The following is a 14,257-nucleotide window of genomic DNA, read 5'->3' as shown; positions in this document are numbered from 1 at the left end:
GTAAAAGTAACCTACCATTATACAATACACAACTCCCAGTATGAGATAAGTCATGGTGGGTGATCATGGGACAGTTATTTTCATAAGTTGGGTGTATATAAAATATGTAGTGTTGAAACTATTCTTCCTGACTGCAAAACTGCAATAACACTGCAAAGGTAACATAATACTCCTTGTCGTAGCGAGTTATTGGTAAAACTGAATAAATGTACTGTTATGGAACGTTAGAGTTTCCTAAATTGACATTTAGTAAGAATGTTAAGTTAAATGTTGGAAATAACAAGATATCTTTGTTTAGTTTTATCGTCGGTCTCCCGGTTAGTTTCCTTGAAATTGGGTTACATCTTAACTATTTATGTTGCTTTCAAATTTTTCTGAATATAAAATGTTTTCAATTTAGAATGCCGATGTGCACTTTGAAACATGGAATGCCGGGGTGTTAGGCCCGGTCACACTCGAGGGTCTAAACGAGGGGACTAGAGACCTTTCTCGACAGAAATGGTCTTACAAGGTTCGTTGTCTGACTATGCTTCACTTGGTAGAAGAAATAATTGCATAATGAATCATTAAGAGATTTTATTTTCATTTTATTGTGGGTGCAGATTGGTCTCAAGGGTGAAGCCTTAAAACATCACACAGAAAGTGGAAGTAAATCAGTGAAATGGGTACAAGGATCATCATTAGCTAAAGGACAACCTTTGACATAGTACAATACAAGGTATGTAAATTTTCAACGCATGTTTTATTTCTGTCACTATGATCATCTTAACTTGAATCATTTTGTACTGCAATATCATTAGACAACTTTTAGGACACCAGCAGGAAATGATCCATTAGCTCTAGAATGAGTACTATGGGGAAAGGTCAAGTATGGATAAACGGTCGGAACATCGGACGTCATTGACCCGAGTAGGGGTGTGCAAAATATCCGGTTTTGATGTCCAAATCCATAATCAAACCTAAACCACTTTTAAATATCCGGATATAATTGAATGGTTATTAACCGGTTTAGTTATTAATGGTTTGGTTATCCATTCATATAATCCGAATATAATTAAATGATTATTAGCCAGTTAAATTATTTTAGATTCCTTTATAATCCGGTTATTATCCAAATCCAAATACTTTAATTCTCAAAATATTAATTTTTTTTTGAAAAAAAATATTTTTGAAAAAAATTATTTTCAAAAGTGATTTTTTTTTAAAAACCGGTTATATAATCATAACCAAATTTATAACCGGTTTTATAACCAATTTTGATTAAAATGTGGTTATGGTTATAAATCCAAACCATTTAAATGGTTTTAAAATAGTTATGGTTTGGTTTTTGAAAATAACCAACCATACACACCCCTAGACCCGAGTATAAAGCGCGTGAGGAATGTGGCAATTGTTATTATGCCAGAACTTATACAGAAAAGAAATGTCGGATGAATTGTGGACAACCCTCCCAAAAATAGTAAGAGTTTATACTAGATTAGTATTTTACAATAGTGAATGGTAAGAGTTTGATTAGTATTTTACATTATTATTGGAATTGGACAGGTATCATGTTCCTAGATCATGGTTGAACTCAAGTGAGAACTATTTGGTTGTGTTTGAAGAATGGGGAGGTAACCCTAATGGAATATCTTTGTTGAAAAGAACAGCCTAAGCAGCTGGAATCATGTGATGCAATAACTTATAAAATAAAAATTGAACAATAATTATGTATAGAAAGTGTTGTTCCTATGAAAAAATGTAGATAGTTAGTCATCTTTTCTTCATCATCCATGAGGAGTGGCTTAAGGTTTTTTTTGACTAAAATTCACGCCTCTAAATTGTATTATATTTTATTTAAGTAAAAGACTTCTACTTCTACACATATTTTAAGTTTTTGTTTTTTTAACTTTAGTTGAGTTCTTACATTATCGATATAATAAAAGTTTTTGAGACAAAACACCGCAGTAACAAGGTTAAAATTATAAAGTAAAACTAATAATATACTCGTGCGGACGCACGGGTAAAATTATTTAATGGTGTAAAATCATATTATAAATTGAGAGTTATGTATGTTTAACTATTTAGAATCTAATTGATTATGTCTCATGATACTTCATAAATTATTTCAATCTTATTTTCAACATTAAAGACAAGTATAAATTAGTGATAACTCAACAACTACTAAATAATAAATTATCTTGAGAATAAAAATGTATCAGTTCTTCCATTATATTACAATGAAATGATTATAATACATATTAATATTTAAAATATTTCATCATTTAAAGGCTTAATTTATGTATGTCTTTTAGTCTAGATCTAACTGATTGTGTCTAGTATCACTTTATCAAGTGCAAATTAACATTTATACATGTTTTGTTGCTTGAAAATAACTTGTTGTATCTTATACCATTAAAGACAAGTGCAAAGTTATAATAAACATATAATATGATTTTGAGATAGATATTGTACAGATCATAACAAAGCTAAATAATGATCTCATGTAGCAATGGATATATATAGAATTGTCATTCATTTGTGTATTAATATAGAATTGTTAATTAAAATAAAATAGGTATCGTGTTGATAATACCCCGTAATACAAATAGAAATTTTGACAGTTGAAAATAATAACTTTGTGTCTCAAATAAAGATAATTGTTAACTAAAATAAAATAAAAAAATGTATTTTGCTGATAGGGACCCGTCAATAAAGTAGAATTAATTAAAATAAAATAGGTATCGTGTTGATAGTGTCCCGTAATACAAATAGAAATTTTGACAGTTGAAAATAATAATTTTGTGTCTCAAATAAAGATAAATTGTTAACTAAAATAAATAAAAAATGTATTTTGCTGATAGGGACCCGTCAGTAAAGTAGAAAAATTTTGACATTTGAAAATATTTTTTTTCATAATTGTGAATAACTTTTTAATAATCATAAAATAATTATGTTTTCGATTGAGTAAATTTCTCCAAGATTCAATTTATTAATTTATTTATGTTTAGAAAAATAAAAAGGGAAAAAGAAAATTGAGGGAGAAAAAATTAAAATAAAAGTGAAAATATTGGAGAGAGAGAGAGAGAGAGAGAGAGAGAGAGAGAGAGAGAGAGAGAGAGAGAGAGAGAGAGAGAGAGAGAGAGAGAGAGAGAGAGAGAGAGAGAGAGAGAGAGAGAGAGAGAGTCAATGGTCAATTCACGTGGCGCTTGGACATTTGTTTAAAAAGTTGGAATATTGACTTGATTATGAATAGACAAAATAACCCTTTTTACTTTGTAAATTTTAAAAGAGTGTAGGGCATTTTTGGTAGAATGATGGCATCTTCTAATAATAGCTAGATAGTAGAAGGGAAAATATTTTTGCCACAGTTTCTAATATTAGATATTTAAGCTGAATATAATGTATTTTATTCTTTATTGGATATTTTTGCAGTTTAGTATATGCAAAGTGCAAAAAATATTTGGTTTTTAAATATATATATATATATATATATATATATATATATATATATATATATATATATATATATATATATATGAGGAGGGATCAAATTACACCCGAAGAGTTACACCACGAGTTACACTCGTTCAATAACTACATTTCGAATTAATATTTTTTAAATTCAACCGTTGGATTGAAAGATAATATCATATAGATCATACCTATAAAGTTTGAGCTTAATCTATAATGATTTACTATACGATCAAGATATCCAAAGATTAACGTCAAAATGAGCTTTCATATAACGTTAATTTTGATGTAATTCAATGACATAGTAAAGCATTATAGATTAAGCTCAAACTTTATATGTATGATCTATATGATATTATGTTTCAATCCAACGGTTGAATTTAAAAAATATTAATTCAAAATGTAGTTATTGAACGAGTGTAACTCGTGGTGTAACTCTTCGGGTGTAATTTGATCCCTCCTCTATATATATATATATATATATATATATATATATATATATATATATATATATATATATATATATATATATATATATATATATATATATATATATATATATATATATATAACCATTAAATTTTAAATTCACAGATCTAAGATAATAAATAGGGTTATCATCATTTTACCCCTTGTCATAGTAGGTCATTTCTTGTTTACCCTGTAAAATTTATTTTGAAAAACAACCTTATCATTTTAAAATACTAACAATTTAGGCTTAAAGTAAAAATTTGCAGGTTTTCTCCCGATTTTCTTTTTGATTTTCTCCGGATTTGAACTAAGGTGTTGTGTTCCATTGGAAGAAGATGAGTGAGTGAGAAAGAGTGGAAGTTGGAATTTAAAAGGAAGTGAAAGAGAAGGTTTTGGATGGTTTGAATAAAACAAAATAAGCGTCGTTTTGTGGGTCACTTAGAATCAAACAATGTGCCACGCGGATCAGATGATGAGAAAAGGTTAACGCGGCGTATCCATAAAAAGCGGGAATTGAAATTCATGCTCTCTTCCTAGAAAGGTCACAGAACAAATGACAGTTTTTTTTCGGTCTAGCTTTCTTCAATAAAGAATTTCAAAAAGGTTTATCTTAGATGTCGAGAGTATATTCTTAAAGTTTTGAATTCGAATTCTAGTATTAACAATTTTTATGTAGGGACAGTTCATACATAGTTTTGTTTTGCTCTCATTTTAAACGGCGTCTCCTATGTAGAATTTGTCTTGTTGAATTAGTCAAATTTAAAAACAAAATAGAGAGAAAAATAAATATAAAGAGATTAGTCATTCATTATGAACTTTTTGAATCAGAGATAGAAACCAGAAGGTAGAAGAAAGATAATTTGGTTTAAAACGAACCGATAATACAAGATTGTCATAGATATGCTACAAGCAAAAATTGAAGGAAATATCTCTATTTTACATGTAATAGTAATGTTGTTGAGATGTGTTAAGTTTAATGTTATTGTTTTGAAACTCATTATCTTACAAGCCCTCTTTTATGATATTTTTGTTGTTTTGATGAGCAAGACTATACTAGTCCAGGCTAGCATATTGGGCAATTCCTCAAGCTTTTAGTCATGATTTACGAAGAATAAAAGTCTTTGCGGTAACAAACAGGTTCTGTGGCATAAAACTCACCTGATTCACCTTTACATCAACAAAAATACTTTGAGTAATCTCTAACTGCAAAAACAAAACCTGAATCATTATTTAGGAATTTCATCGAACAGTTGGTACCCATAAAGGAAAGAATATAAGAAAAGGATAAAAATTAACACAAGACATTTCTAAGGTCCTGCTGTCATCACCATTTTTTTCTGTCAACACATGAGTACGCATGGGATCTCAGAATCAACGACCTTATGAACTATCCGCTGGAACTCATAACCCTCTTAGTCTTACTCTCTACAAAACAGAACCATCTTCTTCAATGGAATCCTATTATTCTTACTCTATTACACCAATTCTATCAGTATCCATAGCCTGGAACATTCCTCTCAAACCAAAGAACTCTTCCTGGAATAAACATATGAAGAACCAGTGGTTTGGAAATAAAAGGAACAAAACCTAAATCCTAAAATCAAAACAAACACAATCAATACATGATTCAATGGGCATTTAGAACAAATAAATCATAAATCCCCAAATCAAAATAAATATATTCAGAGAAATCAAAAACATAAAAACCCGAATAAAACATACCTTCAGTGAATTTCTTTGTACATGAGATGTGTAAAAAAATGATTCTGCGTTTCTTTGTACACGAAAGCGAGGTCGGTTGCAACCGTCGTGGGATATGAAGCCTCCTTTGTACCTTTCCACCAAAAGGAGTTTTTATATATTTTTTCTTCACTTAACCAAAAAAATAGAAACAATTGCCTTAACAGTCGTTAAAAGAGTCGCAGAAACTAATAGCGTATATTAAAAAACATGAATAGTTAATTTATTGAAAAATAAAATCCTTTTTTTCCCTTCATAATCATCAAAATCACTCAAAATATTATCTATCATCACTCAAAATCATCAAAGTCAATTTGTATTAAAAAAATCCTAAACAAAACTTATTCCTTTTTCATTACCAACACCAACAAAATGAAAACCTTAACTTTTTTTATGGAATCAAAATAAATTTTTATTTCCAAAAACAATGAAGTACAAGCGATCAAAATGATCCAGGTGATGAGTCAACAATCTTAATCACAAAAGGACCTAGTCTTCGATACATAGTGACTCTATGTTTACACGAGTTTGAAGACTTCTATTTAAACTACATCTAATAGCTATGTTGTAAATAATATTCTTATGAAGATGTATGTTAATAGGTATCTTAGCAAAAACGAGGTTATTGCGAGCTTGCCATATACTATAAACAGCTTCTGTTTTGGCAACTTTAATAATGCTTCTTCTCCAACCTTTCCTCTTAGTTTCCTTGATGATCCAATCAATTTCCTGTTGCCAATCTTGTGCTCTTCTACTGTAGCCTATCCACTACATGACTTGTTGCCAGATTTCACATGTTGTCTTGTAGCCAAAGAAAATGTGATCTCTTATTTCTGGTTCTTGACAGAAGCAGCACAACCCATCAGTTTGTATACCAAATTTCTGAAGTCTATCCTTAGTGGCAATTCTACCAAGGCATGTGAGCTAAAGGGTGAACTTGGCTCTTGGTCTGGCATGATTATTGAAGAAGATTTTCCTCCACTACACTGGATTTTTATCTCCTCTTAGCTCCTTGTAAACATCCGTTGTAGTGTAAATTCCTGTTATCATAGTGTCTGCCTAAGCTCGTGTCTGTTTGATACTATCTCTATGCTTCAAAATGTTGGTTACAATCCAAGAGCAGTTTTTAGGATGCCAATCCATCACATTCTGATTCTTTAGATGGTACATTTTGATCCACTTAACCCATAGCTTATCAACTTTAGCTTGAATGTTCCATATAAGCTTCCCCATAGTAGTTATGTTCCATTCTCTTAAGGAGGTGATACTTAGACCTCCCGCACCTCTAGGATTACATACAAAATCCCAAGCCACATGTGCCTTCTTTGTGATTTCTTCAGTTCCTCTCCAAATGAAGTTTCTACACAAAGCCTCGACGTGCTTAATCACTTTCTTCGGTATCAAGAATACATGCATCCAATAGGAAGTGATAGAAAACAGAACATTTAGAATAAGTTGATATCTGCCCACATAGCTCAAAAGTCTCGAGGTCCAATGTTTTTTCCAAGATTCTGTCAACGAGAGGATGACATTGGTGAATATTCAATTTTCTGCTAGATAAAGGCACACCAAGGTACTTGAATGGAAGGGTTCCAGCACTACATCCAGTTATCTGCAGAATCTTATGGATTTCACTAGTATGCATACCACCACAATATACCTTGTAGTTGGCACGGTTGGCCTTTAATCCAGTTGCATCAGAGAAGTTGTGGAGTTCCTGCATCATGATTTGTACTGAATTTTCATCCCCTCTTGCAAACGAGATGAGATCGTCAGCAAAACATATATTGGTGATGTGAAGCTTCACACATTTGGGGTGATATTTGAAATTAGGTTTATCCTTCAATTTATTCAACCACCTGTGAAGTTGTTCCATTATTAGGACAAAGAGAAGAGGTGAGATGGGATCACCTTGCCTGAAGCCCCTATGAGCTTTCATGTAAGCACTTGGTCTTCCATTCATTACATATCTATAGGAAACAGTTCTAACACAAAGCATGATCCATTGGATGAACTTTTGAGGGAAACTCATTTCTTTCATTAATCTCCTATAGGGCCACCCATTCAACCATGTCATACGCCTTTTGAATGTCCATTTGAATGGCACATCTAGGGAATATGTGCTTTCTATTGTATCCTATAAGGAGCTCATGAGCCATGATGATGTTATCATGGATAACTTTTTTTGGAATGAAAGTTGTCTGACTGTCATTTATCACACTGTTAATCACCTTGCTAAGTCTTACAATGAGAACCTTGGAGATTATCTTGTACACTGTGGTACAACAGGCTACTGGTCTCATTTCCTTCATAGTTGAAGCAGTAAGGGGATTTTGGAATCAAGGTCACTAATGCACAATTGATAGTTGGATACATTCTTTGCTGGTCAAAGAAATCATGGATTGCTGCTTTTACATCAGATCCAATTATGTTCCAAGTGGACTTGAATTTTTTTAGGTATATCTATCTAATCCAGGTGGTTATCTATCTCCTTTGCCTTTTAATCCTTCCCATATCTCTTGGTATGTCACATGCTAAATTAAGAATGTTATGTATTGCTCCTGAAGTTGAGGGCCTTGTCTTAAAGAAATGATATCCACATGTTGCATCCTGTTTGTAGTTTGTCCATTCAGCTCCTCATAGAATTGGAGAACTTCTTGTTCTATGTTAGCTTCCCCTATAATTAGTTGACCATCTTTCCCTGTCAATTTGTATAGCCCATTTTTTTGTTATTGCCTCTAGCATACCTTTGTTTTTGTTGAAGAGGAAGGAAGTTAGAAACCCAGAGATAAAACCTAAAGAACCTGGAAAACATCACCGATCTTTTTCACATGTAGATCGAAACATTCACTAATCAGTAAACACCATAACTACAAAAACCAGTAAAAATCACATCTTTGTCATAGAAAAAAATAAGAAGAGGAAGTAAGAGATTCGCGTGACAGAGAAAAGAGAGAGATTCGACGATAGCAGAAGAAGATGGAGAATGTTGAGGAATACGAAGAAGAATAAGGAGAAAGTTGAAGAACATGTGCACAATTGAGAGAGAGAGAGAGAGAGAGAGAGAGAGAGAGAAAGAGAAAATAAAATATGAGATAGAGAATAGAGAGCGTATTAAAGTTGAAATTTGAATTAAAGTTGTATGGGAATAAGAGGTAATTGAAAAATAAATTGAATTGAAATTGTGTGACATCATCAACTCATTCAAAGAGAGGTAGTAAAGGCATAAAATAACAACTATGTATTTAAAATAGAACTATATGATTAGAACCAAAATTATTCCCATTTTATGGATGTGACAAAATTAGAAGGAAGGGTAGTAGTGCCCAGGGGTGTTCGCGGTGCGGTTTGGGCGGTTTTGACTTAAAAAATCATCTGAACCGCGAGAGAAAAAAGCATGCGGTTTGGTTTGGTTCGGTTGACTTTTGGAAAGAAAACCAAACCGAACCAAACCAAATCAATGCGGTTTGGATTGGTTTGGTTGGTTCAATTTTTTGCCAAAAAAATTATTGAGCCATACATACACATATATATGACAATATCGTTTTGTCTTTAGTCATTTATGCTTATCAAAGAACAACAAAATTCATCATATTTGGACAAAAACTTTTCATTTAATATACAAAAATAAGATTAGAGAAAAGTGGAATAAAAAATACAATATAGTAGCATAAAACAATATCGAAAACATTAAAATGGAACAGAAAAACAAAGTAGATGAAATATTTGAGAAGATGAAAAAGAAAGAGCAGAAGAGATGGGAGATCAGAGAAGAAGAGGTGCATTAAAAACGTAATTGATAGTGAGAAAATTAGAATAAAAAATAAGAAGAAGAAAAATAAAGAACATAAGATATGAGATACTAAAGAAGAATATGCGAGATGTACATGAAAAAGAAGATGAGTAAAAAGCATGATACCGATAAGAGAGATTTGAGAAGACTTAAATTGAAACGTTAAGTGCGAGGAAGAGAAAATCACTTCTAATCGATAATAGATTTGAGTTTGGGTCTGATGTGGGATAAATGAAGTTTGAGTTGTGTTGTGAAAAACGATACCAATAACAAAGTATAATAGGGAATTAGGGAAGAGAATAAGAACGCACGAATTGGTTATAACTGCTATTCTTTCACTTTCTCTTAAAACAAGATTACAAGTTTACAAGAATAACAAATAACCTCTCTCACCCTAAATTAGGATTTGCAGCTTAGCAATGATGAGAGACTAGTATGCTATTTATAATAAAACCTAACATACTAACTAATGGGCTTTTTCAGCAAGGCCCATTACACAAGCCAACTTAATAAACAAGCTAACTTAACAAATTAGGGTTTAAACACTAAAACCTAATTTAACATGCTAACAACCCTAGCATCTTCGACATCTGCATGCTAGACCCATCTTCGACTACAGCATGCACACTTCGACACCAGCATGTGAACAATCCTTCGACTTCATGCTTAACTCTGTCGAACTGTCAAACCAAGAAGCTACCCTTCGACAATACTAGAGTTCGATCCAATATCTCACAAATCTCCACCTTGGACCTAACTCTACAACGTCAAGGAATAGACTAGCTTTCTTCATGCAGCTTTATCAACTGCATACAGTGGAAAAACTTGCAACTCGGCAATGTCTTGGTGATCATATCAGCAGCATTGTCTTCAGTCGAAACCTTCAGCACTTGGACTTCTCCACGCTCGATTACTCCTCTGACGAAATGCAGCCTCACATCAATGTGCTTAGTTCGCTCATGATAGGCTGAATTCTTCGACAGGTGTATTGCACTTTGACTATCACATTTAACAGTGATACCTCGACCTTGAAGTTTTAGCTCCTTCGCAAAACCTTCAAGCCACAATGCTTCTTTCACAGCTTCAGTTAGGGCAATATACTCCGCTTCAGTGGTTGATAGAGCAACAACCTTCTGAAGTGTTGCTTTCCAACTAATTGCAGTGCCAAACATAGTGAAAACATATCCAGAAATAGATTTTCTGGAATCCATACAACCTGCATAATCAGAGTCGACATATCCTTCTATTACTGCTTTACTATCTTCACCCAAGGCTCCACCATAAATTAGGACTCTATTCAGAGACCCATTTATGTACCTTAAAATCCACTTCAATGCTTGCCAGTGAGCCTTTCCAGGATTCGCCATGTACCTGCTTACAAGACTTACTGCATATGCTATGTCGGGTCTAGTACAAACCATAGCATACATCAAAGAACCAACTATATTAGCATACGGAATGCTATTCATATAGGCTCTTTCGACATCAGTACTGGGACACTGATCAATACTCAGCTTGAATTGAGGGTTTGTTGGAGTCACAACTGGCTTCGAATTCGACATACCAAACTTTTCAAGAATCTTCCGTAGATATGCCTCTTGAGACAGACATAACTTCGACTTCTTTCTATCTCTTCGAATGTCAATTCCAAGAATCCTGGAAGCAGCTCCCAGATCCTTCATATCGAACTCCTTATTGAGTTCAGCCTTGACCCTCATCACATCTTCAACATTGTTGCTTGCTATGAGAATATCATCCACATAAAGCAACAAAATAACAAATGAATTACCAGGTCGAAATCTGAAGTAAACACAGTGGTCGAACTGACTTCTAATGAAACTTATGCGTGCCATGAACTTGTCGAATCTCCTATTCCACTGTCGAGGAGATTGTTTCAGCCCATACAAAGATCTCTTTAACTTGCACACATAATCTTCCTTCCCCTTTTCGACATACCCTTCAGGTTGCCTCATCAGGATCGTTTCATCTAGATCACCATACAAGAACGCAGTCTTCACATCCATCTGTTCCAGTTCAAGATCGAACTGTGCCACCATGGCAAGCAACATTCGAATGGACCTATGCTTCACAACAGGAGAAAACACATCATTAAAGTCGACACCTTCTTTCTGAGTGAAACCCCTTGCAACTAACCTTGCCTTGTATCGTTTCGACGTCACTCCTTCAATTCCTTCCTTAACTTTGAAAATCCATTTACAGCTGACTAACCTTGCCCCAACAGGTTTCTTGATCAGTTCCCAAGTATGATTATCATGAAGAGATTTCATCTCATCATCCATGGCCTTCAGCCATTCAGTCTTATTTCGACTCCTCATAACTTCCTTATAGTCTCTAGGTTCTTCGTCTAGAACCTCACTTGCAGAGATTAAGGCATAAGCTATAAGATCTGCATATCCAAGTCTCTGAGGTGGCTTGATGATTCTTCTCGACCTATCTCTCGACAATAGGTAGTCATCGTCAGTTTCCTCAACTTCAGCATCTTCTGCTTCTTCTTCGACTTCATCTGGGATATGCAATTCAGCATCAACATGCTCCACCTCAACAGGAATCTCTACCTGTTCCAGCTCTTCGTCAGATGTTTCTGTACTTCGACCAACATCATTAGTTTTCTTAAAAGCCATTTCAGCTTCATTGAAAACTACATCTCGACTGGTGATACACCTCCTGTGACCTGGCTCTAGGCACCATAGCCTATAAGCTTTGACTCCTTCAGGGTATCCCATGAACATGCATTTCAGAGCTCTAGGTTCGACCTTGTCTTGCCTAATGTGAGCATAGGCTACGCAGCCAAATACTCTCAGTTTGTCGAGATCTGGTGGATGTCCCGACCAAACTTCTTCAGGTGTCTTCATATCTAACGCTGTCGAAGGACATCTATTTATCAGATATGTTGCTGTCGAAACAGCCTCAGCCCAGAACACCTTTGTTAACCCCGCACTAGTCAACATGCATCTGACTCTCTCCAAAATAGTTCGATTAAACCTTTCAGCCAAACCATTTTGCCGTGGAGTACCTGCAGTAGTTCTATGCCTTGCAATACCAGAGGCAGCACAAAAACTGTCGAATGCCTCATTGCAAAATTCAAGGCCATTGCCGGTTCTCAACCTCTTGACCTTTCTGCCAGTCTGATTTTCAACCAGAGTCTTCCAATTTTTGAAATTCTCAAACGTTTCATCCTTAGTCTTCTGGATGAATACCCATAATTTTCTGGAATAATCATCTACTATGGATAGGAAATACCTTGCTCCTGAATGTGATGGACACCTTGCAGGCCCCCAAAGATCAGCATGGATGTAATCAAGGGATCCATGTGTTCTTTGTTTGCCTTTGTTGAACTTCACTCTGCAAGATTTTCCAAGTACACAGGGTTCACAAAACTTCAGCTTTTCGACTTTGTCTCCACCAAGCAGATTTTGTTTCCCTAATTCGACCAGACCCCTTTCACTGACATGGCCCAATCTCATGTGCCAGATTTCTGTCTTCGACAAAGGTTTCGTGGATGCAACATTTGTCGAACCACTTACAACTTCAGCCTCAAGGGTATACAAGCCTTGTTTCTTCACGCCTCTCAAGACTTCCTTCGAACCCTTCATGACTCTTAGGATACTTTTCTCTCCTTGGAAAACATAACCTTTCTTGTCGAATTCACCAAGAGAAAGCAGATTTCTCTTCAAATCAGGAACATACCTGACTTCAGTCAACAACCTTATTGACTCATCATGGAGCTTGAATCTCACAGATCCAACACCTGCAATCTTGCAAGCCTTGTTGTTTCCCAGCAATACTGATCCACCATCTTGATCACATAATTCCTCGAACAAGTCTTTGTTTGGAGTCATGTGCCAAGTGCAACCTGAATCCATAATCCACTCCTTCTTAGAGTCACTGCTTGAAACCACAAGAACATCAGATGATTCGAAATCATCTTGAACAATGGCAGCGTTGCCATTATCCTTACCTCCATGATATTTCAAGCGTTCAGGGCACACCTTTCTTGTGTGACCCTCCTTCTTACAATGGTAGCATCGAATGCCAGATGCTTCGCCACTGTAAGTCTTTGACTGGCTTTTGCCTTTCTTCTTGTCGAACTTACCATCCTTTCGTAAGAGTTTTCCTTTAACGGCCAAACCTTCGCCAACAGTCGAAGGTTTATGCTCCTTTCGTTCATTCAAGTCCTTAGAGTACAAGGCTGATTGAACTTCTTCAAACGTCAGGGACTCCCTTCCATACAAGAGAGTTTCTTTGAAGTGAGCATGTGATCGAGGCAAAGAACACAATAGTAACAGCGCTTGATCTTCATCATCGATCTTCACATCAATATTTTCAAGATCAAGAATCAGCTTGTTGAACATATCCAACTGCTCAGCCAATACTTTGTCTTCAATCATCTTGAATGAATACAAAGCTTGCTTCAGGTAGAGTCGATTTACCAGCGATTTGGTCATATACAAACTTTCAAGTTTCACCCATAACCCTGATGCCGTCGTTTCCTTTGATACCTGCCGGAGAACCTTATCACCAAGGCTCAACAAAATTGCGATGTGTGCTTTCTCGATCATATTTGTCTTCTCCGCTGCCGTCAATTCTGCATTCATGGCTGCCTCTCCCTTCAACGCTTCCAAACAACCCTGCTGAACCAGTAGGGCTTTCATCTTCAAGCGCCACAGATCGAAATCATTCACTCCGGTGAACTTTTCAATCTCATACTTTGTAGAAGGCATCTTCTCCACGCTCACCGCACCAATTTGTTGTGAAAAACGATACCAATAACAAAGTATA

The 14,257-nt window shown here is 34.9% G+C and overlaps 1 protein-coding gene and 1 pseudogene across 1 annotated transcript; one reads left to right on the top strand and one right to left on the bottom strand.

Moving 5' to 3' along the window:
- The first annotated feature begins 206 nt into the window (after positions 1-206).
- LOC131650605 (beta-galactosidase 4-like) lies at positions 207-1,654 on the top strand (annotated as a pseudogene).
- A 5,391-nt stretch (positions 1,655-7,045) lies between these two features.
- LOC131650545 (uncharacterized) lies at positions 7,046-7,627 on the bottom strand. Its single transcript, XM_058920274.1, has one exon. The coding sequence runs from the start codon at positions 7,625-7,627 to the stop codon at positions 7,046-7,048; it is 582 nt and encodes a 193-aa protein (XP_058776257.1).
- Between the last annotated feature and the right edge of the window lie 6,630 nt (positions 7,628-14,257).

Source organism: Vicia villosa, linkage group LG1, assembly GCF_029867415.1.
Source record: "Vicia villosa cultivar HV-30 ecotype Madison, WI linkage group LG1, Vvil1.0, whole genome shotgun sequence".
Lineage (NCBI taxonomy): Eukaryota > Viridiplantae > Streptophyta > Magnoliopsida > Fabales > Fabaceae > Vicia > Vicia villosa.
Note: the sequence above shows the minus strand (reverse complement) of the source record. Positions and strands in the feature narration are given on the sequence as shown.